The sequence below is a fragment of the Naumovozyma dairenensis genome, chromosome 2 (assembly GCF_000227115.2).
Source record: "Naumovozyma dairenensis CBS 421 chromosome 2, complete genome".
NCBI classification, from domain to species: domain Eukaryota; kingdom Fungi; phylum Ascomycota; class Saccharomycetes; order Saccharomycetales; family Saccharomycetaceae; genus Naumovozyma; species Naumovozyma dairenensis.
The window spans coordinates 29,660-55,869 of record NC_016480.1 but is presented as its reverse complement, the minus strand read 5'-3'; the positions used below and the strand labels follow the sequence as shown (position 1 = coordinate 55,869).

At 35.6% G+C, this 26,210-nt stretch overlaps 9 protein-coding genes across 9 annotated transcripts; 5 read left to right on the top strand and 4 right to left on the bottom strand.

Moving 5' to 3' along the window:
• Positions 1-66: 66 nt before the first annotated feature.
• Positions 67-924, top strand: KRE9 (Kre9p; the record flags this gene model as incomplete). Its single annotated transcript, XM_003668259.1, has 1 exon — positions 67-924. One exon carries the CDS (start codon positions 67-69, stop codon positions 922-924), a length of 858 nt encoding a protein of 285 aa, XP_003668307.1.
• A 179-nt stretch (positions 925-1,103) lies between these two features.
• RFA3 (Rfa3p) lies at positions 1,104-1,457 on the bottom strand (the record flags this gene model as incomplete). Its single annotated transcript, XM_003668258.1, has 1 exon — positions 1,104-1,457. The coding sequence occupies one exon, from the start codon at positions 1,455-1,457 to the stop codon at positions 1,104-1,106; it is 354 nt and encodes a 117-aa protein (XP_003668306.1).
• A 1,762-nt stretch (positions 1,458-3,219) lies between these two features.
• On the top strand, positions 3,220-4,986 carry CPS1 (Gly-Xaa carboxypeptidase; the record flags this gene model as incomplete). The annotated part of the gene is made up of 1 exon (XM_003668257.1): positions 3,220-4,986. One exon carries the CDS (start codon positions 3,220-3,222, stop codon positions 4,984-4,986), a length of 1,767 nt encoding a protein of 588 aa, XP_003668305.1.
• Positions 4,987-5,124: 138 nt separating this feature from the next.
• ASG7 (Asg7p) lies at positions 5,125-5,853 on the bottom strand (the record flags this gene model as incomplete). Its single annotated transcript, XM_003668256.1, has 1 exon — positions 5,125-5,853. The coding sequence occupies one exon, from the start codon at positions 5,851-5,853 to the stop codon at positions 5,125-5,127; it is 729 nt and encodes a 242-aa protein (XP_003668304.1).
• Positions 5,854-6,476: 623 nt separating this feature from the next.
• On the bottom strand, positions 6,477-8,864 carry SET2 (histone methyltransferase SET2; the record flags this gene model as incomplete). The annotated part of the gene is made up of 1 exon (XM_003668255.1): positions 6,477-8,864. The coding sequence occupies one exon, from the start codon at positions 8,862-8,864 to the stop codon at positions 6,477-6,479; it is 2,388 nt and encodes a 795-aa protein (XP_003668303.1).
• An 815-nt stretch (positions 8,865-9,679) lies between these two features.
• EBP2 (Ebp2p) lies at positions 9,680-11,086 on the top strand (the record flags this gene model as incomplete). Its single annotated transcript, XM_003668254.1, has 1 exon — positions 9,680-11,086. The coding sequence occupies one exon, from the start codon at positions 9,680-9,682 to the stop codon at positions 11,084-11,086; it is 1,407 nt and encodes a 468-aa protein (XP_003668302.1).
• Positions 11,087-15,425: 4,339 nt separating this feature from the next.
• QCR8 (ubiquinol--cytochrome-c reductase subunit 8) lies at positions 15,426-15,713 on the top strand (the record flags this gene model as incomplete). The annotated part of the gene is made up of 1 exon (XM_003668253.1): positions 15,426-15,713. The coding sequence occupies one exon, from the start codon at positions 15,426-15,428 to the stop codon at positions 15,711-15,713; it is 288 nt and encodes a 95-aa protein (XP_003668301.1).
• A 4,511-nt stretch (positions 15,714-20,224) lies between these two features.
• Positions 20,225-23,059, top strand: NDAI0B00230 (uncharacterized protein; the record flags this gene model as incomplete). The annotated part of the gene is made up of 1 exon (XM_003668252.1): positions 20,225-23,059. One exon carries the CDS (start codon positions 20,225-20,227, stop codon positions 23,057-23,059), a length of 2,835 nt encoding a protein of 944 aa, XP_003668300.1.
• A 340-nt stretch (positions 23,060-23,399) lies between these two features.
• Positions 23,400-26,045, bottom strand: HAL5 (protein kinase HAL5; the record flags this gene model as incomplete). Its single annotated transcript, XM_003668251.1, has 1 exon — positions 23,400-26,045. One exon carries the CDS (start codon positions 26,043-26,045, stop codon positions 23,400-23,402), a length of 2,646 nt encoding a protein of 881 aa, XP_003668299.1.
• Between the last annotated feature and the right edge of the window lie 165 nt (positions 26,046-26,210).

The following is a 26,210-nucleotide window of genomic DNA, read 5'->3' as shown; positions in this document are numbered from 1 at the left end:
GCTTTGTTTTGACAGGAAGTTTTCAAATCGGAAGAATCAAAAAGAAAAGAACTGATAAGGAAAAAAATGGGAAATATCCAGATACTAAATCATTACTGTCTTTTACCTTTATTATTATTATTTTCATATATTCATATTGCATTAGCCGATGTTAATATAGTCAGTCCCACAGAAGGAGCCGCTTTCACCTCGTCAGGTGGTTCAGTATCGTTGAAAATAGAATGGATGGATAATACAGCATATCCAACATTAGATAAGATTTCATTTTATACATTCAGCCTTTGTACAGGACCAAATAATAATATTCAATCCATTGCCACATTAGCTACACAAGTTTCATCAGATGCAATTACAGTAGATGATAATGTTTACTCATACAGTTTTGACTTGGCAGATACTTTGACAGGTAATGGGCAATATTTCATTCAAATTTACGCATGGGTTAATGATCAAGGTTCTACAATCCATTATACCCCAAGATTTTTCTTAAAATCCATGGAAGGTGCCACATCGTATACTTTCAGCGATACTGTTCAACCGGTACCACAGACATCTATCCAAACCACTACGACACAAGCTAATGATAATCAACAAGGAACAACTATTGATTCTCGTTCATTCACCGTTCCATACACTAAACAAACAGGTATTTCTAGATTTGCTCCTATGCAAACTCAACCGAAGACTAAGATTTCCTCGCAAAAGTCATGGACAAGGAAATTTCAAACAAGTGCAGTGACATTCTATTCGACAATGAGAAAATCATTACAACAAATGACAACGATTACACCAGGTTGGTCTTATACTATCACTAGTGATGTTAATTACGCATCCCCTGCACTATTCCCATCTGATAATGGCGCTGGGTATAATCCAAGTAAAAGATTGACATTATCTGTGAGGAAGATTAATGCCAGGAAGTGATAGATATCCACGTATATATATATATATATATTAGACATTGATTTCTTTCTTTTTTTGTAGCATTTTAAAGTACACAAAATTACATAAGTTATATGTGAAAAAAAAGTAAGAATTCATATGAACGTGTGTATGTATATATGTATATATACTATTCCTTTCAGAGGAGGTACGGGGAATTCTCAGTAAATTTCCGGGAATTTTTTCGTCAATTGTTGTAAAGCCACTATACCATCAATACTTATTGATTCATTTTCCTTTAATATACAAGGAACAGAATCTAATATTAGAAATCCAACATCACCAGTATCATTAGCTCTACAGACGAATTCATACCACGAATCAATCTGGAAGGGAGTTCTTGTCATCGAAAGCCTTACGTTACTTAAAGTAATCATTTCATTACCTTTGGATGGAGATGAAAGGATTAGTGTAGATTCAGTTGGTTGTGATTTCACTTGTGCAATTATTCTGAAGACAGATGCATTACTATTTGCAATTTCTGTAGGGTCTAATCTTGGAGTTTCGCTGGCCATTGTTGATGTTATTAGTTTTCTGCTTTTTTCTATTCTATTTTATACACACTATTAGGTACCTAGATAATATTGTTGTAAATACACAGATCAGCTTCTGAATTACGGATAAATGGTAATAATAATTACTGAGACCTGGCAAAATAAGAAGTAATAAACGCGTAAGATAAATGTCTCTTTTTACGCGTCTGTTTTTCATTTGAAACTTTCTCACAAAAACACCCAATCACCACAGCACAAACTTTGAAGTAACAATACGGCAGAATAATAAATAGGTAGATTTAGACCACATAACCTTACAAAAGAAGAAGGGAACGTTGTAAGCGAGTATAACTATAATAATGTCATATATAGGGTTAGCTGTATCTTGCATCTGTTTGACGAATATTTTTAATTACTATATCTGAAAAGAAGCATTACACGTTTAACGGTATCCTTATGAGGTGTTTTTCTCCAATGGGCTACCAAATATTGCAAGTATTCTCTTCTTGAGGGCATTGAGCGTAGCCTATATTTTATAAAGTTAACAACTCTTTGATGGTAAGAAATACTCTCGAAAGAAAAGTGCCGCAATGGGGGCTGTTTCTATTGACTTCTAGGGTAGTATCTATCGCCTAGGGGTCTTTGCTCAAATCCTTAATGTCGGAGAAAGCTTTGAAAATTTAGATATTAGTTTTTATTCTCAATCAATAGCAGTGAACTGCAATTCTTTCATGGCCCAAATTGACAAACTTGAAGCAGATATTGAAGTGATGAAAGCCTCAATTATTTGCCAGTAATCCAACTCCTTTTGATAGCCGTTACGCTCTGTTCTACTAAGAATACCAATCACGTTTTCATTTTTTCTAGGGTATCACCGAAACGGCAGATACCTGTATATATGCTTAACAGGTACTCTTTATCAGCAACTAGTGACGTTAAAGAGGGAAAGATTCATAGAAACTTCTTTTGGATAAACAGCGTCACCTTCTTGTTCCTGTGGCCATTTTTACGTAAAAGAACATTCGATAGTAGTAAAGGGCATAACTGCTAACAGTTTGAAATGAAGCTGCAATAGCAATTGTATTTGTATATATGCAAGAATCGTTGATATGATTTAACATTTGGTACCATTTCTTCAGTTGCCATGCCTTTATCCCTAACAGAAGAGCAATAGAGAACTAAAAGTATAGCTACAATTTCGTCAAATGATTGAATAATATACATATATATATATATTAATCACAGTCCTTTAATTCCTGAGGACAAGAAATGTGCTCGCTATACACTATAGAATCAGTTATTCAAACAATCTGCTCGAGTAGATAAATTTGTTTTAAAGACGCCTTCTAAGGGGACAGACACCCTCCTCCGAGACCACTTTGTTTCCGAGAGGACCTTGCACCCAGACACCACAGCGAAAACGGACACCGAAGTAAGGAGAAAAACCCGAAGTCATCGCGTTGACCGACAGATTTTTGTGCGGTCAGTCACAGACAGCTTTTCACTTTTAGAGATAGATAGATTGATAGATAGATAGATAGATAGATAGGAGATATAGCTTGTCTTTAATATTATATTGGGGTGCCGGCTATGGAGTAGTGGGTCTATATATATAAGGGTGGCGAATACAAACTCAATTGGATCTGTTCTCAATCGTTCATTCCTCTTCTATTCATAAGGAAGTAACCATTCATTAAATCACTGATAATATTATTGAGCTAGCAGCTATTAATATTACTACTGGTCTGCCGCTAATACTACACACATCTAACATCAAAAGAAGATGATCGGATTACCAACAGACGAAGGTGGATCTAGATTTGCTCGTTCTAGATCTTTCATCGTAAGAAACAAAAAAGCGCTATTATACACATTAGCTGTCATCTTAACTCTCGGAACAATCTTGCTTGTCTGGGGTGTCACTGCACACCATAACCCACACGACAAAGAACCACGTTGTCGTGCTACCGAACCAATTCAACCATCATTCAACCGCTCCATTTACACAATCTTAAACGATCCGACTTTCAAAAACGCTTCTATCCATAGATTATCAGGCGCTGTAAAAATTCCTACCGTAGTACAAGATATAAATCCCTCTCCAGAGGATGATCCTTCATACTATCATCATTTCAATCAATTCCACAGATATTTGAAACTAACTTTCCCCTTAGTACACGCTCAATTAAAGTTAGAAAAGATAAATAAATTCGGCCTTCTATACACATGGCAAGGTAGAAACGAAACCAAAAAACCATTACTATTGATGTCTCATCAAGATGTGGTCCCCGTAAACGAACAATCCCTAGATGATTGGGAATATCCACCTTTTTCCGGACATTATGACCCAGAAACAGATTTCATTTGGGGTCGTGGTTCTAATGATTGTAAGAATTTATTAATTGCCGAATTGGAAGCTGTAGAACAATTGCTATTAGATGGATTCGTCCCTGATAGAACTGTCCTTTTGTCAATGGGATTCGATGAAGAAGCTAACGGTCTTCATGGTGCCAAATCATTGGCTCAATTCCTTCATAAGAGATATGGGAATGATTCCATTTATTCCATTATCGATGAAGGTGAAGGTGTCGTTGAAGTGGATGACGGTTTATATATTGCGTCTCCTGTCGCTACCGAGAAGGGGTATGTGGATGTAGAATTTACTGTCGTCGGGAAGGGAGGTCATTCTTCAATTCCTCCTGATCATACTACCATCGGTATCGCTTCGAAGTTAATTTCATTGATTGAGGATTCTCCTTATCCATTCGAATTCAAAAACGATAATCCTGTTTATGGGTCCCTAGTGTGTGCAGCTGAACATTCCAAATCAATGTCTAAAAAGGATCGTAAAGTCATCTTACAAGCAACGAAAAATAAGAAGAAAGGGAAGTTGTTGTCTAAATTCCTAGAATCTATGAAACCATTACGTGATTTAATTAGATCAACAAGCGCTGTAGATATTATCCATGGCGGTGTTAAGGCAAACGCCTTGCCTGAAGACACAACTTTCTTAGTTAATCACAGGATTGATTTACATTCATCAGTTAATAAAACTGTGGAGAAGGATTTGAAATTAGCTAGAGAAATCGCTGAAGAATATGACTATGGTCTTTATTTGGATGATGAATGTATTGTCCCTGAAACTGATTTGGGTTATATCGAATTGAAACCATTAAGACCATTAGAACCAGCTCCAATGTCTCCAACTGATGGTCCTGTTTGGGACCTTTTGGCCGGTACCATTCAAAATGTTTTCGAAAATGGTGTCTTCGCCACCAAAACTCATAAACTCAACCATGATGACAACGACGATGATGATGACCATGAGGATAAGAAATTATTCATTACCACTGGATTATTTTCAGGTAATACTGACACTAAATACTATTGGACTTTATCTGAAAATATTTACAGATTCGTTGCTTCAATCATTGATGATGATTTAGCTAAGACCTTACATTCTGTTAATGAACATGTTGATATGCCAGGACACCTTTCCGCCATTTCCTTCATTTATCAATATATCACAAATGTTAACGAATATGCATGATTTTCTCGACTTCCTAGGTTTTTTTTATATTACATAACCTATACGTAATCATATTTTCTATACTATCTAAAAAAAAATGTTAATCAAAGTCATTTCATGATAAATATATACATATAGTCTAATTTAATACTGTATATATTAGCAATAGTTTATGATGTCTTTTATAAATTGTCTTTTGAACTTCATTTCATTTGAACTATGATGTATACATAGAACTACAACTATGACAATAACTATAACATAAACAAGTATAGCACCAATAGTTCTTAAGTTCCATGTTCTATAAGACTGCCTCAAAATATCATGGTCATCAACAATTCCTTCAACTACTTTCTTCAAGTATTCATACTTCATTTTTTTATATTCATCATCATCATTATTATTATTATTATTATTCTCAACTTTATTATTTCCTATACTTATATCAAAGTTATTTGTCCTTGATTTTTCTTCCGCCTTTAAATCTGTCATCTCCCTTACTGTATTCTTAGACAATTTCAATTGACTTCGTTTTGAATATCGTTCATTCTCGAAAACAGTAGGGAACTCCTCTTCACTCAAATTATCATGATGAACTTCATGGTTAAGCCAATATTGTAAATATAGACTAACCCCCAATGAAATAATCCATATAAAAGGTATCACTATACCTATCCAAAATGACCTAATTAATAACCTACTATATTTACGACTTTCAATACATGATTTACACTCGCATTTATATTCAATTTTCTCTTCATCAAATGAAGCAATTAAGTAACGAACTTTACTATTATTATTATTAGTATGATGCACAAAATCGTCTTGGGAATAGTCGGAAATATTTATTGAACTTGTCTCTGGAGTTAACGTTGCTGAGGATGACATTATTAGTTTTGTGTTAGCTCGTTCGTTCACTAGAAAGCAATAATAAATGGGGTTACAGTACCAGAGACAGGAACCAAGATCTGCTACTATCTTCTTAGGGTATATCGCTGCTGGACCTTTATATACATTTTGGAAATGTAATTTTTTTTGTGTGTCGAGATTCGGACATACAACAAGGAATACATAAGGAAATGCCTTGTAATTTACCTAATCGGGTAATTACAAGGCTGATACCCTTATAAAACATATTTTTTCCATTTATGCATGACCCCGCTGCCTAACATCAGTTTCATCTGATAACAAACAGGACAAAGTGAAACAACAATTAGACGGGAAGTTTCTTCTAAAAGATGTTGTTCCACTTCTTCAATTGACTGATGTCAATATAAATTGAATATAATAACAGTAATGTTACAAAGATTACAAATAAATACACAACCATAACAAGCACCAGGCACAGAGGAGGAGCGGTTTATTATCACATCTATAAAAAGACTTGTTTCAATAAATGAATATATCTCCATTTATTATCAAAGTTCGATGTGTCTAGTTTTTTTTCGATTGATAGAAGTGCAAAGTATCTATTGGATTTTTTCTATAATGTTTATATGCTGCTTTCTGAATTAGGACGAAGTTTTTTTACCAGTATGATGGTGTAGATCGGAACGGGAACGGGATTGAGCACGTGAATGTTTTTCCTTATATTTAGTAATGAATTTTTCCATATAAATTTTCACAAATTTATTGACTTTATATTTTTTTTCCTTTGTAGCTTCCTCTGGAGGTGGTTTAGGATCATCTCTTTTCAATTCTTTGGAAGTTAAAGTTTTCACTATATCTCTTGAACATTCTTTAATATGGTCACGACTTAATTCTACATCACCAGTGTTCTTACGAACTAAATTGGGGACAAATGAGGCAAAGAAATTATCCCATTTATGTTCATTACTTTCAGATATAGATTTTTTCTTTCTTTTCATTTCATTTTCCCTTTTCAATTTCAACTCTTTCTCTCTTTCAAGTTCTTTAATCTTATTAGCATGCTCTATAATTTTTAAAATTTCAGTTTTATTCGTTTCGACACCGGAGGGGTGGTCCGCAGGAGTTGGACTTGGAGTTTGTGCATTATTATGACTATGATTAAGACTATTACTTTTGTTCAGATTTAAATCATCTTTGCCACTACTATTATTGTTATCTGAATTGTTTTCCATTGGTGAATTCAGGGTTGAAGATGAAGTTTGTCCTTTTATTTTCTTTTCTAGTTCTTCACGACGTTTCTTATTTGCATAAGCTCTTGCTTTGGATAATTCTAATTGTCTTTCCATTCTTCTTCTTTTCTTACTACTTAACATCATATTTGAATCAATTTTATTTTTATCATGATTCCAATGACTCTCGAGATTATCCTCATTGTTGTTATATCTACTAGGGCGGTGGTGATTGTCACGATTACGATTTTGGTGACGGTGGCGGCCGTTCTGGTTATCGTTTACATCCTTATCTTTGGCATGATCATCAAGTCTAAGTTGTTCTTCTGTCGGAGGTTCTGTTAATTTGATTTCCCTTTCGGCGTTAAAAAATAGGCGTCGACCATTTTCAAAAATGATTTCCCAACCTAAGGGTAATCTGACTCTTCTCATATCCATCAATCTTGATAAGTTGGATGATGAACCATTACCATTACCATTAAGATCATTAGTTATATCTCTTTTAGCTATTCGATTATAAGTTTCATATTGGTTCCATTTTTCAATGAGTAAATCACATTGATCCTTCAAATGCGGTATTTCTTCAGATAAGTTGGAAATTTTTTTATCAATTTGAGATGACACAATCCCATTCTTGGTTGATTTGGGTAATCTCATTAAAAATTCTAAAATCTCCTCTATGGTGTTGGAATCATCTTGAAATAAATCTAATAATTTGGAGAAACAAATATAACCATGCAATTTTATGACTTGATGAAGTAAAATTTCGTTTTCATTTGTAATATTAAATAAACGATGGAATAATTTTGTTGCCATGTAGGTACTATCTACTTGTAAAAGAATACTCATCACTTTTCGTACATCATCAGGCGTTTCACAAGGTAAGATATCCAAGGAATCGACAAAATCTACATTGATATTATTATCATTGTTCTTTGCTTTTTCAATTTTTTGGCCATTTCTTTTCATCTCTTTTATCCATTGTTTCTCTATGGATGGACGAATACCTAATGCTTCTGCATAACTTTGAGGTAATAATGAAGCAGCTTCAGTTTGAGTCTTCCCACCAAGGAAGCCAATACAATTTGGTTCATCACAATAACATTTTTGGGCTGTTGCACCATATCTATCCACATTATAATCAAAAGTAATTTCTTCACCTTTCAAAATTTTCCTCTTAGCAAAGATCCCCATCCTCAATTTCCCTGCAACTTCCCATTTATTAACATATGCATTGGGACTACAAGAATGATTACAAAACCTTGCTAAAGATCCCTTAATAGTAGCATCGATAAATTGACCATTTTGTAACATCATAAAATAAAAATGCTTAAATTTCTTCAAATCATAATCAATCATTCTTTCTCTAAATTGTATCTCATCAATAACTTCCCCTATATATTCATAAATAAATTGTCCATTTTCAATATTTTCATTAGCTCTTACACCATATCCTTTCAATTTCGTCTTAAATATGGATACGTTCGAGTATTGCTTTTTTTGAAATCGTTGGTTTTGACAATCATTCCCACATGAATAGCAAAGATTATTGACACATTCGATTAAAGTTAATCTATTAATACAATCTGAATCTTCATCACATGCATGGTTAATGTGTATTTGAGGGTCTTTATCTTCGTAACAATCACATTCGATGAAGTCATTGTTTTTCGAATTACCTAGTTTCTTAGAGGAATAGATGCATGATTCTATAGGGATGAAAGAATTTAATGCTTCTTCTGTTTTATCTTCTTCGTTTAAGAATAGTTTGTTGGGCGGTATCGATATATCTGTGGACATAACGCTGTGTATTTGTTGGTGTTGTTTTTCGTTACTACTGGTTATATATATATATATATGTGTGTGTATATGTTTGTGCGTTTTCTTTATTTTCTTCACTGAGATTAGAGGCAATGTATTGTTTGTGCTGTAAATGCAGCTAAGATACAAACCTGAGATTAAATGCAACGCAGAATATACTTCTGGATAATGTGTAGTTTGTAGTTTGTTTGTTTTTTTGTCAGTAAGTTGCTATGGATTTCGTGTTTTCTGTTTGTTTTAGATGATGTTCACGTATTTTCATGGATCTTGTTTGCGAGCGCTTAAAATATGCACTTTTATCTCACTGTGTGAGTTAAGGTTTGGTATATATATATTTTTATTTGTGTGACAGCGACAGATAATATATATAGATAGAAAAATAAGACAGTAAAGGGAAATACAACAATAAAAATAATCCTCAGTGTTATTACCTCATATACAAGACAACGAAAAAATGTAGGCAATCTTGTTTTTACGTATACTCTGACACCAACCAGACGTGGTGTAAAGAAATAATAAAAAAACAGGCTCTACCATAGTAAAATATATAGTACAGTTCTATATATTATTAACAAATATATATCAAAGTGCTGGCAATATATACGCACATACCTACCCCAGTAGCTTCTCAAACTATTATTATAATTATAGTGATCAACAACATAAAAATCAACCAAACAGCTAAAGTTGCACGGGTGTCTGGGTGCGTATATGTTTTGAAAAATTTTCTGCGATGAGCTGAAAAAAGTGGAAAATTTTATCATAATGTAAAGAATATATTGGTTGATTGTGCGATGGACTGGACTATATTGTTAAGAGAGAGAGAGAGAGAGAAGAACCCCATATTATTACTAAGGGAGAAGAATAGGAGCAGCAAAGATTATCGAGAGAACCATCCAATATATATATATATCATGGTCAAAGGTACTAAATTGAAAGCTTTGTTAGCTAATCAAAAGCAAGAAGAGAAGATCCAAAAGGAAGAACAATTGAAGAAGGATAAGAAGGCTCAACAACTAGCCAAAGAGGAACCAACTGTTATTGATAATGATGTTTTGAAGGCAAAGGAAGAAGAGAAATTGGCAAAGGCTAAAGCAAAGGCTGACGCTGAGCTGCTTAAGAATAAAGTTGACACAGAAGGAGAAGAATATCAAAGTCAAGCTTTATCGAAGAAGGACAAGAGAAAATTAAAGAAACAATTGAAATCCCTTGGTGTTTCAACAGAAAAAAATAAGACGGAAGAAAATGCGAATGAAGAAGAAGAATCTGAAGATGAAGATGAAGATGAACAGCCACAACAACTAGATCTTGATAAATTAGCAAGAAGTGACTCCGAATCTGATGAAGACGAAGAAGACGAAGAACAAGAACAAGACCAAGAACAAGAACAAGAACAAGAACAAGAACAAGAACAAGAACAAGAAGATGTTCCATTATCTGATGTTGAATTTGATTCTGATGCTGATATCGTCCCACATCACAAATTGACAATAAATAACACCAAGAGTATGAAACATGCACTAGAACGTATCCAATTACCATGGAGTAAACATTCTTTCCAAGAACATCAAAGTATAACGTCCACTACAAACACTGACGAAAGTATTAAAGATATATATGATGACACTGAAAGAGAAGTCGCCTTTTATAAACAATCCTTAGAAGCTGTACAAGAAGCTCGTACTAAATTACAAAAACTGAAAGTTCCATTCAAAAGACCATTAGATTATTTCGCTGAAATGGTTAAAAATGATGAACATATGGATAAAATTAAGGGTAAATTAATCAAAGAAGCAAGTGAAAAGAAGGCTCGTGAAGATGCTAGAAAGCAAAGACAATTGAAAAAATTCGGTAAACAAGTTCAACATGCAACTTTACAAAAACGTCAATTGGAAAAGAAGGAAACCCTGGATAAGATTAAATCTTTAAAGAAAAAGAGAAAGCATGACGAAATTGATCAATCTGATTTCAACGTCGGTATCGAAGAAGAAGTTTCAGAAAAATCATCGTCATCAAGAGATCGTTCTCGTCCAAATGGTAAAAGAGCCGCCAAAAATGCTAAATATGGTCAAGGTGGTATGAAAAGATTTAAAAGAAAAAATGACTCTGAATCATCCGCTGACGTTTCTGGGTTCTCACAAAGAAAAATGAAGGGAAAGCAAAGCAGACCGGGAAAGAGTAGACGTTCAAAGAGATATTAAATTTTTAAAAGAGAATGTCTCCTTAAATGAAATTTTTATCAAAGATAAATAAAACAATTGTTTATAAATAAAGATATATGTACATTAAATTCCTTTCCTTCATTTCCTTAATAATCGTAGTAGGAAATCTCTTGCCAGTTGTCACGCATACGAATGTATATATATCATTCAGGGCATCTGTTCATGTACCATGAAACGCTAGTCTGGACTTTAGATAGATATAACTATGGGGAGAAATCTTTTTAATATATGCCTCATTTAGGTACCGTAGGACTGAGGCGAGGGATAATGATTGCAAACAAAGAAAATGAATTCGATGGTTCCTTGGCATAAAGAAATTCTAAGCAAATTTACCAAGCAAAATGAGGGTATACTTAAAAATGAAGCTCATTATAAAAATCATAAACAATTGTTTAGTTTTCAAATGAAATTTTTAAGGAGAATAAAAATTTAGAAGTTGGGCTAAAGAATAATTTTAATTATGTAAAATAAACAAATTTTGTGTTAGGTAGATTTCGATGAACTCACCCATACCTGTTCAAAAGAAGAGATTCCGGATTGAGAACTAAATAAAATAATTCTATTGTACATAGGAACCTGCGGAATGGTTCTTTCCATTTTCTTGTCTGTTTATATACAGTTTAGGATTGTGACCTAATTTCGTTTCTAATTTCATTCTTTGATTCATCATAAAAATATTATATCGGCTTTACTATTCCTTGAGCCGCAGTTTCGACAGTTGCATTATCACTATCCAAGAAATAACTTAGTTTAACACAATCATTAATACAATCCTAAACTTCTCAATGAAGGTGTTCGTCAAAGAAAGGATTGGTTCATTCGTATCATGGTTTGGTTGTACCATTTGTTGCACTATTTGAAAGTTATCGTATTAAAGTTTTAGGTCCTTCAATATGATGTACAAGCCCTCAGAATATTGGGTTTACTTTTTTTGGTTTGTTGGAGAGCTTCAGAGTAACACAAGCCGGGGAACAAACCTATTAGATCTTATGTAAGAGAAGAGCGAATACTCACTGCACTAATTAGCTTATTGAACATTGTTCCTCTTTAATTTGCTTCCACCCTCCGCCTCATAAACGTCTTAAAATCCATTTCTTCTTAAATATATAGCTATTGATCCTAAGATAACGTAATTATTGTTTATCTCATCGTATTCTATTAGCGACGCCTGCATTCAGTACAAAATAGCTGACATCTCGGGAAAAACTGTGTCTGGCGCGTAAATACGAGAGGACGATATCTTCTCTCCCATGCAGGCATGTTACGGGTAGAAATAATTCTCTAGCCTACCCTCTTTTGGCACTTCCTAGCCTGCTTTCTACCCTACTTCAAAAAATTTCTAGACTACCCCTAGCCTACCCTTTGTTGTAGCCTAAATATTTTTGTGCGGGAATGTCTGGGTATTTTTGGGCGGCGTTTCTGGATGTAAACCATAACTGATTTTTTTCTCTACCCCTACGTGTAGCCTAAAATTTGAAATTTACTTTCCTACTTTTAACTAAAAATTGAAAATTTCTGCCCCTACTTCTAGCCTAAATTTTGAGTCAAAAAATCGCATCTACCCTACCCCCCTAGCCGAAACCGTAACATGCCTGCTCCCGTGCATGAAATGGTTTCACTTTTAGAAGAAGAGATATTGATGCTGAACGGTACTTATTCCTCACCATGAAGTACCACCAATAAAAGTCATAAGCAAGAAGGATGAACTACGAAACAAAGAGTAACTAAAACTGAGAAGAAAATTGGATGGAACTGCTACTCAAAGAAATGCCAGTTATACAATTTTTGCAATCATCTACAAGCGTATGAAACTAAACAAGGAGTGAGAAGAGTCGACCGTTAACAGGGCAGCTTGGGTCTTGGATGATCCCAATGCTATCTATACTTGTTATGGGTCAATCATTCTATGTTCTCATTATAAGCCTACAACTGATGAAGAGAGAGAAGCAGCTTCTGAGTTCGCTGACTCTTATATGAAGAGCTGCGCTCATTATGCACACTTCTATGCCCCAGAAACCGTATTTATCTCCGGCCAAAGCAAAGACTTATCTTAGACTTTCCTGGCATGTGAAGTAGAGTCAAAACAAGGTAGATCCCCTGATTTAAAACATTTGTATACTCATGAGTTTCGGTTTGATGGAGAAGTCGGCCGGATAGGGATGCTAGACTATCATGGAAAAAGAACAGTTGTTTTAATTCAGTACGTGAAACAGCAAAAGATCTGGAGAACGGGGATCTAGAGAAACGGTATTTTCATTCCGAAATCCTGGGACCCTTTTCTAAACTGAAGCATCCCACAGATATATCAATTTTTTCCAGAACGTTGAAAAGGACCAAGCAATCCTCATCCGTAATCTGTTTCTTCTTCATTATTTAAGGTTAACAAACCAAAATGAAACACTTTCCGCACTAAAACTCGTGGATATGTCTAAGAATCCACTTTTTGACAGTTTGGTTCGGCCTTCGGACGATGGTCGTGACAAGATTTATCGTTATTCCCATGTGTAACTTACAATGGGAAGTTCTACCAAAATAAGGAACTCAAAGAAGCGAAAACTAGATACTTTTTAGTCAGTACTTCTAATATTTATTTGCTTTATGTCAAAGGAAATGAGCGCAATTACTGTGCGAAATATCATATATAGTATAACTACCTGCAGAAGCCAACTTTTTCCTACCAGTAATAGGCAATAAATATTGAGATATTTTATGATAAGAACGAACCATTAACTTCCTAGTCTTATCACGTATTTTTTTGTGATTCTATCAATCTTAGTAATGCCATCTTTTTTTTTGGGGAGGCGCAAACGTTTTGTTCCTAAAGATATTACTTGGTTTAATCTACTCCTTCAATCTCTGTAGTTCACGTATATGTATACGTAACTACAATATAGAATTTTTCATATTTCTAGAGAAATTTGTATAGCGCTACAGAATAGTACTACTACGGAGTTTTCTGTAGTTGCCAATGAGTTCAGCGGTCCCCTAATTTGGCAATGGTCAAGGGTATTAAACCATACGCATAAGAATGCGAGGGATCTCAAAGTTCAATCATTTCAATTCATAGTTCAAGTACCGGCCATCCCTTCGTCCTTTTCTTACATGATCCATAAGAAGCTGGAAATAGAGTAGAAACTAACATAAAGATACCCTTTTTATCAAGGAAATTATGACACAAATCCAAGTTTATGCCATAAAAGAATCCTTTAAAGAAAACCCAATCGAAAATGCTGTCGATATTTCAAAGAAAAGAGAAAGACCATAATCATCTGTTTAGATTTTGTTTTATAAAAATTTATTGGTCGTAAATAATCAAGTGTATAGATAAATAAATAGTTAGTCTAGACACGTTTTATCAGGCATAAAGCTAGGTTTTATCACTTTCAAAAATCCAAATAAAAAAATGGTAGGTAGCCGCAATAGCAATGCGTCCTGACTAGACGAGAAGTGATGGTTGTTCTCTTCCAAAAATACTGAAAAGAAATAACAAGAAAAACTATTGAAACAACTGTTAAGATGCTAAGCGTTACAAGGAAGACCACTACATGTCCAATTTATCAATTTCTCCCTTTTGCCGCATTTCTTGAGCATTATGTTGTACAACATTACAAAATTTCTCCTTTTAATCCTAGCAGCCCCCAAAGCCTAGTATAGCTGTATCATAGAGATATAATCAGGCGTCTCAACAAGTATTTTATATCCAAAATTTTTCATTCCATTTCGTTCATGATGCCCTGATATATCACCAGGAACAAAATAAGTATCAGTCTATAGCTAATTCCTTTCGAACGGTATAAAGACCGATATTATAACTTGTACCAAGAAAATCCTATATCAGTCACTAGTATTCTGCACCTGTGGAATTGTATCAATAAGGACATGGAGGAAACAGTGAAGTATATATAGATCAGTAGTGTTGTTCTACTAGTTCATTAGCTATATATTTTTAATGGCGGTTACCCTCCAGAGTGGAGTGGAGTTCAGCTATTAAGACCACAGATGGACAGTGCACCACGGACCAATAGCAACTGGGGAAACACTTCGGACTTATGAAAAATCTCTGAAGTACGGAATAAGGAGCAAAGGTGTTTCACTAAGAGACTTCAAGACCAGGTTCACTATCGCAACTTGAAGAACGGAAATGGAACCTATATAGTCGCATCAGTTACGTTGTTGAAATAATCTTTAACCTATCCAGCAATATAAGAGTAAGCGATAATAGTGGTTGTTCTCCATCTAACTAGAAGAAAACCGAAGAAACACACTATAGCAGATCAAGACAAAGATTAAAAACAAATAAATAGATTAAATCGGAGTAATGGGTGGTCCTACAGGCGGTAAAGCATACATGGGATGGTGGGGTCATATGGGCTCTCCTCCACAGAAGGGTATAACTTCATACAGTGTATCACCGTATGCTCAAAAACCTTTAGCTGGAATCTTCCATAACGCATATTATAACACTTTCAGAAGGTTTAAATCTCAAGCTCTGTATGTTTTGATTCCTGCCGGTATTTATTGGTATTGGTGGACAAATGGTAGAGAATATAACGAATTCTTATATACAAAAGCTGGTAGAGAAGAATTGGAAAGAGTTAATGTTTGAAAAGACAACCAAAAAACAAAGTTTCATCCAGGTTACTTATAATGTTCCCTTTAAGAAATAATATACTATCAAAAATTATTTATTCCCCGAATATATATACATATATAATCACAAATCTCAGTGGATATTTTCAATGAGACAAGGCAGTAAGAACAAAGTTAAAAAAGTTTTTATATATACTTCATACTTTCCTTTTAAATAAACTCCTTTTTTCTTTTCTATAGGTTAAATATCATGAAGTAGTTTTTCTTAGACTAAACTGTTTACAATAGCGTATTTTTTATCATTTTTTCCTTAGAAAAATCAACATAAAAGATCACTGCGGACTGAACCCGAACGAAAGACCAAAGAAGAGCAAAATGAAAAATATCCCTATACAAGTCAAAGCGGCAAGTAATGAGGCAAAAAACACCTTAAAGAATGATGTAACTCCTCCTATTCTGTCCTTTTCTCCCTTGAACTTCAAGTAATATGTTCACGAAGTTCTCGAGATTTAATATGAAAATGTAGAATACATGCAACTATACATGGTTTATTTCTTTACTAATCCAAGCATCTAAGTTTTTGCAGTTGCTTCTTCTTTTTTACTTCCCTAATGACTAAACCCCAAAACTGGAGGTAAGCATCAAATCGCTCAGATCAATTGAACATGGATATGATGTTTTACCCGGTCAGTCTACTTTACTTAGCTTAACATACAGGGACTTATATAATTTGTCTTCGGAGTCGATATAAGCCTCTGTTTGTGGTTTACCCATAGTATTCCTTTTTCTATAACCGTTTTATCATAGAGCTATAGTTTCCTGTAGAAAAAGGGTCATATAATAAAAACAATATAAAGACTGCCTAAAATAATACCAAGATATACACAATAAAATAATATTCGACATATTGACTTTTTAGTTAACACTTCAGGCATTTCATTTCATATGTATAAGTATTCATAAATAGCTTTTATTTGCCCCCTCCCCCCCACTCCTTCCCCCCCAGATCTCGTAGGGAGGCTTTTCGACACCGTATCTACGTAGAGTCCTTAAGGAAAATAGTTCCAAAGCGCTTACGTACGGCAGAGACGTAGGGGCACAAATCACACAATTGCTACCGAGATTCTCGGCACGTCATTTTTCTAAGGAATACATGGTACTTAGTGAGATTTACCGGTAAATCACGCCAAGGTAAAAAATGCCACGTTAGTTACCTACCTTACCTTCCTTAGTAACTTTATATTTCATCCACAATTGAAGTACAAATCGGCTTTGCCTATTAAGACCTTAGAAGCATTTTATGTGTTCCTATGTAATAAGATGAAGTTATAGATCCGGGCAGCCTCCTTGCTGTAGGCACCTTAATTAGACAGTTACCTACCGGGGAAGAATAGTAGGCGGCCATCCGTACCCCGGGCACCTGTCAATTCGGCACTGTCAAATCAAAATTGTTGTAGATAAATAAACTTTAAGGTGGAATTTCTTTAAGGTTTATATAACGGTTTTATTATTTTATGTAAAGTTGACAGATGACTTCATTTCAACTTAGAGATTCTATTAGGCTGAACCGCGCGTAATTTCAACGTAGAATTGTAACATTCCCAGATGACAGTGAGTACGAACGTACGTACGTACGTATTAATTCAAGCAGCGCTTTCGTCAATTATACCATGGTCACCTTTCTGAACAACTTCATAGGCAGCATTGCCTAGATTTTCATAAATAGTTCCCAACTTCTTTACGTACCTTCCACTTTGGTCAACCCGCAAAATTGTCCCTCCCCTTTTATTATTCATCGGAATCACTTTATTAGAGCTTCTTTGCTTTTATTCCTAATTTGTAATTGTCCAACCTTATTAAAGTGTACCGTAGGTAGCTAAAGTGTTCGGTACTGATGTGCCAAGAATTGTTTAACTAGAGCCTACGAGGGTAACGTACTATATGCACGACACGTCATAAATTTTTTGCCTAGAGATATTTCAGAAGTTAATACGTATCCTTTAAAGCCTTGACGACTTTCCATGGGAACATGGGAACTGGAATATAAATCCATTTCCCCCATTCCTTACCCTAGTGATATAGACTTGATAAGGTCAATTTAGAAATTTTTTTCTGTTTGCTATTGAATGCCCTTCCCAAATACAAATTCAAAGGGAGGTAGTCACTAGGTCATACGTATGCCATATATTTCTGTAGTTCCATCTTTAACTAGTAATCTAGAAAGCGAAATAAAGGTAAAAGTTAAATAAATAGGTGGCGTTCTTGGTTTCAATACTACTAAAATTCCTAGCTTCTTTCCATATTCCAGGAATGAGCTAGGTGACACCGTTGAACTCTCTCATCTAGAAGTATTTTTTTTTTCTTCTTTCATCAAGAAAGATACTACTCCAGTTATAAATCTTGTAGTGCAAAGTTCGTTAGAAACGTTTTTAATTATTGTCGCTAAGTGAACTAAGATCACTAATTAGTTTATTTTATAAGGTAATCTATCCTCAGAGCCCTCAAGATATTCCTTTTCTGCCCTCTTCTCTTACAATTACTGTTTGCTGTACCTGAAATATTGGTCTAAAAATCGCTCTGAAAACTTTAAACCCGCCAATAGGTTTGTAATGGGGAAGGGTTAAAGGTAGGGAAATAAAGGCTTGGCTGGGTGATTTTTTGGCAAAAAGGGTAGCTTAGAAGTAGAAACTAGAACGGTAACATGAAGGGTAGAATGACTTTACAAAAATTAATCAGATATTCTAAAAAAGGTTCTTAAAATATATACTATACATATCAGTCAAATGGAATCTATATAAAAATATGAAGCATATGTGCCTTTGAGAAAAACCCATGCTTCTGTAATAGTTGTTTGAAAGCTTATCTAGTTCCATTAGGGATGGGGAAAGGTAAAAACTTTTTATCGTTCCTGAGGTAAGTATCTTCGGATCACTGTTGTTACCCCATACGCTGGTTCACATCACTAAATGTCTTTCGCAGTTAATAGATGTAGCACATATGAAATATATAATAGACATGATGCATGGTAAAAAATTTGGTTATGGTAGGTGGACGATGGATCATTTGTTAATGTCATGTACTTCTGAGAAATTTCTCAAGACGCTTCAGTAAGAAAGAATATTGCCTCCATATACAGCAATTCCTTTGTATTATTTTTGTCCCGTCTCCTAGAGGTAAGAGGAGATAGGTTGACAAAAGAGACATGATGCAATGTAATCTTACCCACTGCTCCATCAGGAGTCTCTTAAACTGATAGCGTTTTCCATCTCTTTTGGTAGGAACTTTTTCAAAGAACTGCACTTCTGTCTAAGGTGTATTCTCCGAACTCAGTAGTAAAATCAAGCTAAGTTAACTTCTGTGAAAAACTATTAATGTTAGCTCTATTAGCTTATTTGTTAAAGAGAGAAGAATGGAAGGGAGTTACGGAATATTTACTACATTGCTGAGTAAGAATTATGTTATATAACGTATAATAAGTTCATATTACTACTAAATATATATTATTGCATCATTCTTCGAAGAATCTTTAAATGAAATGAAAAAAAAAATACCTGGCAAAGGAAACACCTAGGTGTTCTTTGAGAAAAATAGATTAATATAGGAAAAACTCTATTCAAAACGACAGTTTGAGTTTGAAAATACAGTCAGTTATATGTAAACTAGTTAGCCTCCAGATTTTGATACAGGTTAGGGTAAAAGGTAGGGTAAAAACTTCTAAAAAGGGGTCCAATAAAGGAAGGGTAGGCACTGAAATAGGCCTCGGTAGAAAAATATTTCTACCCGTCTCAGGGCTGCCTGTCAAGTCGAACACAACCCTTGTGGCAACCGTCTTCTCGAGGTTCCCCCTAGATCCTGCACGGTGATTTCAATTGTTACTCTTCTGCCTTTTACCTCTAAACAAGTACGCCGTAGAATATTTTCATAGATATCTTAGTTTTGAGTACTTAACGAAAGGACTCGAATATCGCCTAGACAACTCAATGTACAAAGAATGTTACGTAACTGTGTATCATATTCTTCGATGCAAACTAGTACGTGGAACCTCAGGCATCTACAGTGTTCGTCCAAGGATAACTTACATACCGATTCTACCTCGGATTATAAGAAACAAAATGACTTCTGCAGAAGGATGAAAAATAGACTTGCTTACATGTTCTAAAATGACATTAACAATACCAGCAACGTAAACGGCATTGACATTAAGGTTCAAACGGAGATGTGCTTTGCATATGGTTGACTCCATCTTAAGGTATCTGGTGTACTTACTGATGTCTCGAAAACAGCAAGAAAAAAAACGTGCATATTACCCTAATTTATTATTATATATCTCAAATGTTTCTTTCCTTAATTGGTTTTTTTGACTATCGTCTTCATTTAAAAGGAATATAGACTGGAGAAAATATTCCAATTTTTCGAACTGTCGTTTGTTTTTCAGGATTATGTACTCACTCGGTTAGTTCGAACTGTTACAATTTCCGATCAAATAATTTCATAGTAGGCAGTTTAACATTCTAAGCGATTTCAGAAATGGAGTTTTTCAATATACTGAAATCTTTAACCATAATTCTCTTTTTATTTTGCGGTTTATCGTCTGGTAAATCTAGCAATGTTGACCCTCGATATGCTGATCAAAATGTTTCATCAATAGCAATTTCCTTATTGAAAACTTCAGCCAGAGTAAGTGCTATTGGTAAGGATGCGTTTCCAGACTCAAAATTTGTTAATTCCACGACAAGTATGCCGGAACGTTCTTTTTCGACGGTGATTAACTCTGACGAATCCATCAGGTCAATCGAACCTTCCAGTTCGTTGGGACATAGCTACTCATTCTCTAATCTAATAGTGACAGCTTATTCCGAAAGCGACTCCACCTTAGATCTAATTCAATATCCTACACGTACCTCGCCGAATAGCGGCACCATACCTGAAAGTTCTGCGCTACGAGACATTTCTTCAAGGAAATCTTTGGAAGCCTCGATATACCTTGCTTCTTCCCAACATAAAAATAGTATACTTTCAAACTCATCACCTATTTCAACTAGCCAAGATCCCGCGATCAGTGCTTTACCCACTTCTTTCATACATTCCAATGAGCAGTCATCAAATACCGAAACTCAAGCACCACATCACTTACCATCATCTTTTAACTCAGCCTATTTCAATATGAGTTCTCTTACCAGGGATACAGATACTGGTTCTGCATCTAAGTCGAACGGGAAAGTTGAAAGTAGTATTTCCTCTAATTCAGGCTCTTTTTCCTGGAGCCATCCGGCCAACTCAGAACCTAGAAGCAATGCCTCCCCCTTGTCCCCCTTAGAGACCAATGTATCTTCAAGTACCACAAGCATTATCTCCTCAACCAATAACATTAGGGGCAGCTCCAGTCTGTCTGTTTCAAGTATTGCATATGTGTCAGCTAGTGCAAGTTATGTTAGCACCTCCGCTACTTCCAGTTCTGGTCTCTCCAGGTCTGGTGTTTCCAGCTCTGGTGCGCCATCTATACCTGCCTCTACATCCTATGCTAACAGCTCTGCTGCTTCCAATCCTGCTACTTCGAGTTCTGCTACTTCTAGTTCTGGTATATCCAGTTCTGGTGTCTCTACCTCCGCTGTCTCATCTATACCTGCCTCAGCAACGTATGCTAACAGCTCTGCTGCTTCCAGTTCTGGTGTCTCCAGCTCTGGTGTATCCAGTTCTGGTGTCTCTACCTCCGCTGTCTCATCTATACCTGCCTCTGCATCGTATGCTAACAGCTCTGCTGCTTCCAGTTCTGTTCCATCTAGTTCTGGTGTCTCCACTTCTGGTGCATCATCTATACCTGCCTCTGCATCCTATGCTGAAAGCTCTGCTACTTCTAGTTCTGGTATTTCCAGCTCTGGTTTATCTACTTCTGGTGTTGTTACCTCTGGTGCTTCGTCCGTGTCCCCATCTGTCTCAGGTGCTTACAACCCATCATCCATCCCAGTATCCAGTGCATCTGGTACTTCTACTCCTGGTGTTTCTACCACTGGCGCATCGTCTGTGCCCGCATCCGTCTCAGGTGCTAACAACTCATCATCCATTCCGGTACCCAGTGTATCTCGTTCATCTACCTCTGGAGTTTCTACCTCTGGCGTTTCTACCTCTGGTGCTTCATCTGTATCCGCATTTGTCTCAGCCCGCCAATACCGCCCTCACTCCTCGACACCACCAGCTAGTAACTTTGCCTCTGTTATTGCATCTGGTTCTGAATCAGCTCTGTTTAGTACTTCCGCAACTGTTGCGAACGGCTCCTCCTCCGTTGAAAGCTCTGTTCCTACTACGTCAGCACCATCCAATCCTTCAACTATGACGACCAGTTCTGTTACATTTCAAATACATACATCATCAGGCACCACAACTCAAGCCCCCATTGCAACAACTTCGACATCCGGCTCTACGACGTCCACGACATCCCTCAATTATAGTGCTGAATCCAATTTTGCTTCTATTATGTTGCAGGCACAAAATGACAAAAGGGCTTTGCATGAGGACACTCCTCCATTAACATGGTCTGAGGACCTAGCTACATACGCACAGGATTATGCTGACCAATACGTCTGCGGTTCTGATATAGTTCATTCAGGCGGCCCTTATGGTGAAAATATAGCAGCTGGCACATCACCTGTTGGCTCCGTTGATGCATGGTATGCTGAGGGAGCGTACTATAATTACTCAAATCCAGGATTTTCTTCAGCTACTAGTCATTTCACTCAGCTCATTTGGAAATCAACAACGGAAGTTGGTTGCGGTATAAAAGATTGCTCAAGTATAGGTTGGGGTGATTATGTCATTTGTTCATACAACCCTTCTGGTAACATAAATGCGCCCGTCTTTTTTGAAGAAAATGTGGAACCGCTGATCGGGCAATCTAGTTCATCTTCAGTCTTCAGCAGTACGGAAACGCTTGAAGCATCTATATCGACATCAAGTCCTTCCACTCATTCAGCTTCCGAAGACTTGACTAGCTCTTTATCCATGGAGAGCCATCCAAGTTCGCATGCTCTCTCCATGTCCTATTCTGAGTCTTTTCCTTCTATCAAAATGGAAAATTCCGTTTCGACAGATAATGTTGGCAGCAATATATCAGGAAGCTTTAACCCAACTACAACATTCCCAACTTCCACTTATATTTCTTCCATTATGAATCCAAGTCAAACATCGATTTCACTTACTCGACCAACTTCCGTTACCTCAACCTACAATACTACAAGGGGCAGAAGAACAATTACTTTGACAGAGTACGATAAAACTGTGCATATTTCCAAATATGAGTATTATACTTGGACTGGATATTCGATTATTACGTCATATACAGTGAGTACAATAACGCCATACTTATGATATAGATGTTTTTAAGTAGCTTTTTTTTACTTTTCATATAAAATTTAATTAATAAAAAACACTATCTTTTATTAATGTTATTGATTTTTACATACATCTGGTTCCTAACGAGTTTATTATCATACTTGCCATTAACAGCTGATCGTCATTTAAAGGTGGCAGATTAAAAATATAAAGGTGGAGGATATCTGTCTTCTATCAATTCTTTGTTATTTCCCTTAGGTCATTTATTACTATCATAAATAAAGTATTACGTTATCTCTATGATATAGTTTATATAAGGCGAAATATTTAAGCGGAATCTATACGGTAAATAATTGCAGTGATGATAAACAGTTTACTATTTTTTATAGACGACACAGCATCTAGTTTTTTTCATCCATGACGATGCTAGTAATTGATCAATAGTTATTCTTCTCTCTGGGTTCCATTGAAAAAGTTTATACAGTATTAGCTTTCTTAATCTTGTTAAATCCGAATTAACATGTCTTAATTCTTCAAAGATGTAGAACTCCTTCTCCTTTGTCATCTCTTGGATATATGATTCATATAAACCATCTTTTTCCTTTATTGCTATTTTCCAGAGATAATGACCCAATACCATTGTGCAATATACCACCCCACAACTCCAAACGTCAACTAATCTCGGATCGTACTCTTTATCTCGAATGAATTCTTCAGGTGCCACATAAGGTTCAGAACCCATGGCCCCTGATTGGAAATGTACATGCTTTTCCCAAGCTGTTTGGAAAACACAACTAGTTCCGAAGTCACAAATTTTCAATAGACCATCTGGATGGAATAAAATATTTTCTGGTTTCAAGTCACAATGGGCAACACCATGATCATGCATATATTTAACACCATGCAACAACTGTTTCATGAAACAATCTGCTTCTAAAGGATGTAACGCTGTCCCTGACTTGGATTTTCTGGTAAGGATTGAATACAAATCACCAGCAGGGCAGAATTCCATCACTTCAAAAAATGTGTCATTATTTTCCAATAAATCTATTACTTTCAAAATGTTTGGAGAGACCCGGTCACCCTTCTTATGACATCTGCTTAAAGAATGTCCAATAATAAATTCGGAAGTAATTCTGGTACTAAATTTTTCAATCGGATCATTTTGTTTCGGTTTCAATTCTTTTACCGCGAAGAATAATTTCTGACCATTGCAAAAGGTTTGGAAAGGTGACTTATCAAAATTTGGGTTTATTGGTCTTCCACAAACTTTCACTATCCCATATGCACCATGCCCGATGGTCCCTATTGACTTACCATATTGTTCAGCAAAGGAAGGTAATTGATCATTTTCTTCACTTCTTGTGACTTTCCCTTTGAGTCCGTTATGAATCTTTTCGGAAAGTGTATTAATCAAGCTTAATTCCTCTGAACTTACTGCTGCATTAGTATTTACCACTTTAGGCATGCTCTTATTGAATTGCTTTTTCTTATTATTGGAAATCTTCTCTTGTTTACCTTCAGAATCTACATACGTAGTTCTTGAATCGACCAAAGATTCTTGTTCAGTTCGACCTGTCATCATGGAATTTTTACTATTACTTTGTTCATTATTATCTATGTCATCATAATCATAGTCTGGATCCGAATAAGAATCGGCATCACCTTGTTCATTCATTTTATTCAATCTTTTATAAAGAGAAAGTCTATGTGTCGGTATTAGTGATAATGCGTTTTCGAATTTTTGATTTTCCTCTATCATGGCATTAGCGTTATCTTTCGCATGTGGTTTGAAGAGCCCACTTAATGAAAATCCAGATTTTTGTTTCTGTAAACTTATTGTGTCTGTATCATCATCATTGACCAAAGCATTAGAGTCAATTCTATCATCAACGTTTAGAGAAGAACTAAAGTTGACAGTATTTGAGACAGCAGGAGATAATTTCGATTTCTTTTTCTCTTCATTACTCACTATAGCCATCTTTCTCAAGTTATGTTGATGATAACCATTTTCAAATACTTTAAAATTTTCGACGTTTAAGATACACTTTGATTCATGTTCCATGTATTTCATTAAATTGGAAGCGCTTACACTTTCAGCATGTTTCCTCCCATTGGAATAGGGTGATTTATTTGTTGTGCTTAGTGATCCAATAGAAGCAGAGTTTGAGACTGAAGATGTTGACGAACTCAGAGAATTACCTCTTCTTAATGATCTTGACCTAGAATTAACATTCAGATTCTCTTGTCTAAGTGAAGAGTTCTTAACATTGGTATTAAAGGAATGACCTGTACTGTTTCTATGTTTATGTAATACGGGAGGTGGAACTGTGGCAGATTTACTTGTAGCATTAGGGACAGTGTTTTTGTTGCTAACTTCCAACATAGCGTCGATGGATGATAAATTCGTTTCATCTATCAAATTATTATCAGAACGGTCTGCAGTTGAAGGGCCAGGTACAGGTATCGGAGCGTACATCGCATCTTTACCACTGGAAGAAAATTCTTTCTTATTTAAATACTTTTTATCAACATGTAGAGGATCCTCATCACTGATGTCTGAAGATTCATGAGAGAATTTATCATCCCTTTTCATTGAGGGGGGCGATAGCGAAAGTTTTGCGATATTTGGCAAATATTGTTGAGACCCTTTTGGCTTCTGTCTGGCATTCGACATAACAGGGCTGTGGACTGGTGATATGGCTTCATATATGGAAGAAGTATTGATATGTAAAGGTACCTTTTGAGAACCGTTTGTGTGACTTTTTGAACCTTCAGGAATTTCTGCGAAGGCAGGAAGTTCTGCTACTGTTGGTTGTTGCTGTATTACTACTTTCGGTGAAACAGGGTTCGCCCTTGTTGCTGCAGTATTATTTTTATGGGTATGATGGTTATTAACTGAGGATGATGATGATGATGATGATGACTTGAAAAGTCCCTTTATGGATTCAGATAGTGATCTAGCTCGATGAACAGAAGAATGTCGTGAGACCTTATCTGAGGAATTATGAGATGTTGTCATATATTCAATATTGAATTAGCAGTAGGTATAGGGTTTCAGGGAATGTTGAAGCCAGGATAAGAGAATATATCACTCAAAGTATCGTGCGAATTGATGAATTGAGGAATCGAAGAAAAAACCTGTGATAAACTGGTGAAGAAAACAATAATAATAATAGACCAGGCT